The sequence below is a fragment of the Aphanomyces astaci genome (genome assembly GCF_000520075.1).
Source record: "Aphanomyces astaci strain APO3 unplaced genomic scaffold supercont1.701, whole genome shotgun sequence".
Taxonomy (NCBI): Eukaryota; Oomycota; class Saprolegniomycetes; order Saprolegniales; family Verrucalvaceae; genus Aphanomyces; species Aphanomyces astaci.
In genome coordinates, this window is record NW_009798964.1 from 254 (window position 1) to 1,740 (window position 1,487).

Genomic DNA, 1,487 nt, shown 5'->3' on the forward strand with positions numbered 1-1,487 from the left:
ATATCAGCCACGCTGTTGGATACTAGTATTTATGACGCCAAATATGACTCGTCCATCCCAGCGGGCTAATGATAAGAGCTGGATGTATGTACGTATGTTGTACACATCCCAACCATCCATTTGTTTAGCCTTGGTACTTGGTGTCTTGTGCAATCACAGTCTGACGTTAACTAGTGGATTGACTTGGCTCTATATGAAAGAACATTCATTTTCCAATTTTCATCATGAAGTTCGCACTCCTCGCATTCACCGTGGCCGTCGCTGCCTTTGCTCAAGACCAAATTGTCCCACCCACAGTCGACGGTTTCGAAATCCTTGGGGGCCAGGAAGCCCAATTCGGCAAGCACCGTTATGTGGTTGGGCTCAAGGAGTCGCCCAATGGTACGACCGTGTGCGGCGGCAGCCTGATCGCCCCCAATGTCGTTTTGACAGCGGCGCATTGTTTGCGTGGTAAACCACGTTCTGCGGTCGTGGGCACACACTATTTAACCGGTTTTGACGACGGGGAACTGGCCAAAGTCGCCCAGGAAATCAAACACCCCAATCGTAATGTCGACGTGGGCGTCGCGCTCTTGAACCGCAACATCTTGAACATCCAACCTGTGGCGGTGTCGTTTGAATTCGTTGAGGCGGACGTGCTCACTTGGGTACGCGGCTGGGGATTCGTCAAGAAAGATGGCCCCCAATCGTACGTGCTCAAGGAGCTCAGCCTCAGGACCTGGAACAACACCAGGGCTGCGGCTGCGTTGTTCCCCGACCAACTGACCGATGAGATGTTGGGTGCTGGAGGGGTGAAAGGAGAAGACTCGTGTAATCACGACTCGGGGGGGCCGATGACCATCGAAGAAAACGGTACCGTGCGCTTGGTGGGGGTGACCAGCTGGGGCATTGAATGTGGTGCGCTCGACATGCCAGGTATCTATGCACGCGTCAGCGCTGCTCGTGACTTCATTGAACGGTTCTTGGAGAACTAAGTCAAAATTGTGCGTGCCATAATGAAGCGACATGGCCAGCATCCAACCCACTTGGTTAAACATACAACCGACTTGGTTATGGAAGAACAAACTCGCTCGTGCAGTGTTTGTGGTAAACATCGTTAATTTGATGAATAAGCATATGGTGCAGCACCTGAATAGCACAGCGGAATTCGCGATATTATTGAAGCACGCAAAGCCATTCTGTCAGTGGAAGATATCTACTATGCTCGTTGCAATCTCTTGCATCATTGACAAACTATATTAGCAGGAGGCTGCGGGAAATGATCAACTTGTCGATCCTCAAACGATATGGCAGTACATTGTTCACCATCACCATACCAGAATCAAATCATGTCCAGCCTGAGGAAGAAACCACAGGTGAACTACTTATAATAGCCATTTTGAAGGATTGCCACCTTCCTCAATCGATTGCGCTTAGTTGCTTGACTCCGGTTGTGTTGTGATCGAATAAAGCCGGACATCTCATCCGACTCAATTCTGATTGGCTTA

The 1,487-nt window shown here is 50.0% G+C and overlaps 1 protein-coding gene across 1 annotated transcript; it reads left to right on the forward strand.

Moving 5' to 3' along the window:
* Positions 1–224: 224 nt before the first annotated feature.
* On the forward strand, positions 225–974 carry H257_19499 (hypothetical protein; the record flags this gene model as incomplete). Its single annotated transcript, XM_009848640.1, has 1 exon — positions 225–974. One exon carries the CDS (start codon positions 225–227, stop codon positions 972–974), a length of 750 nt encoding a protein of 249 aa, XP_009846942.1.
* Between the last annotated feature and the right edge of the window lie 513 nt (positions 975–1,487).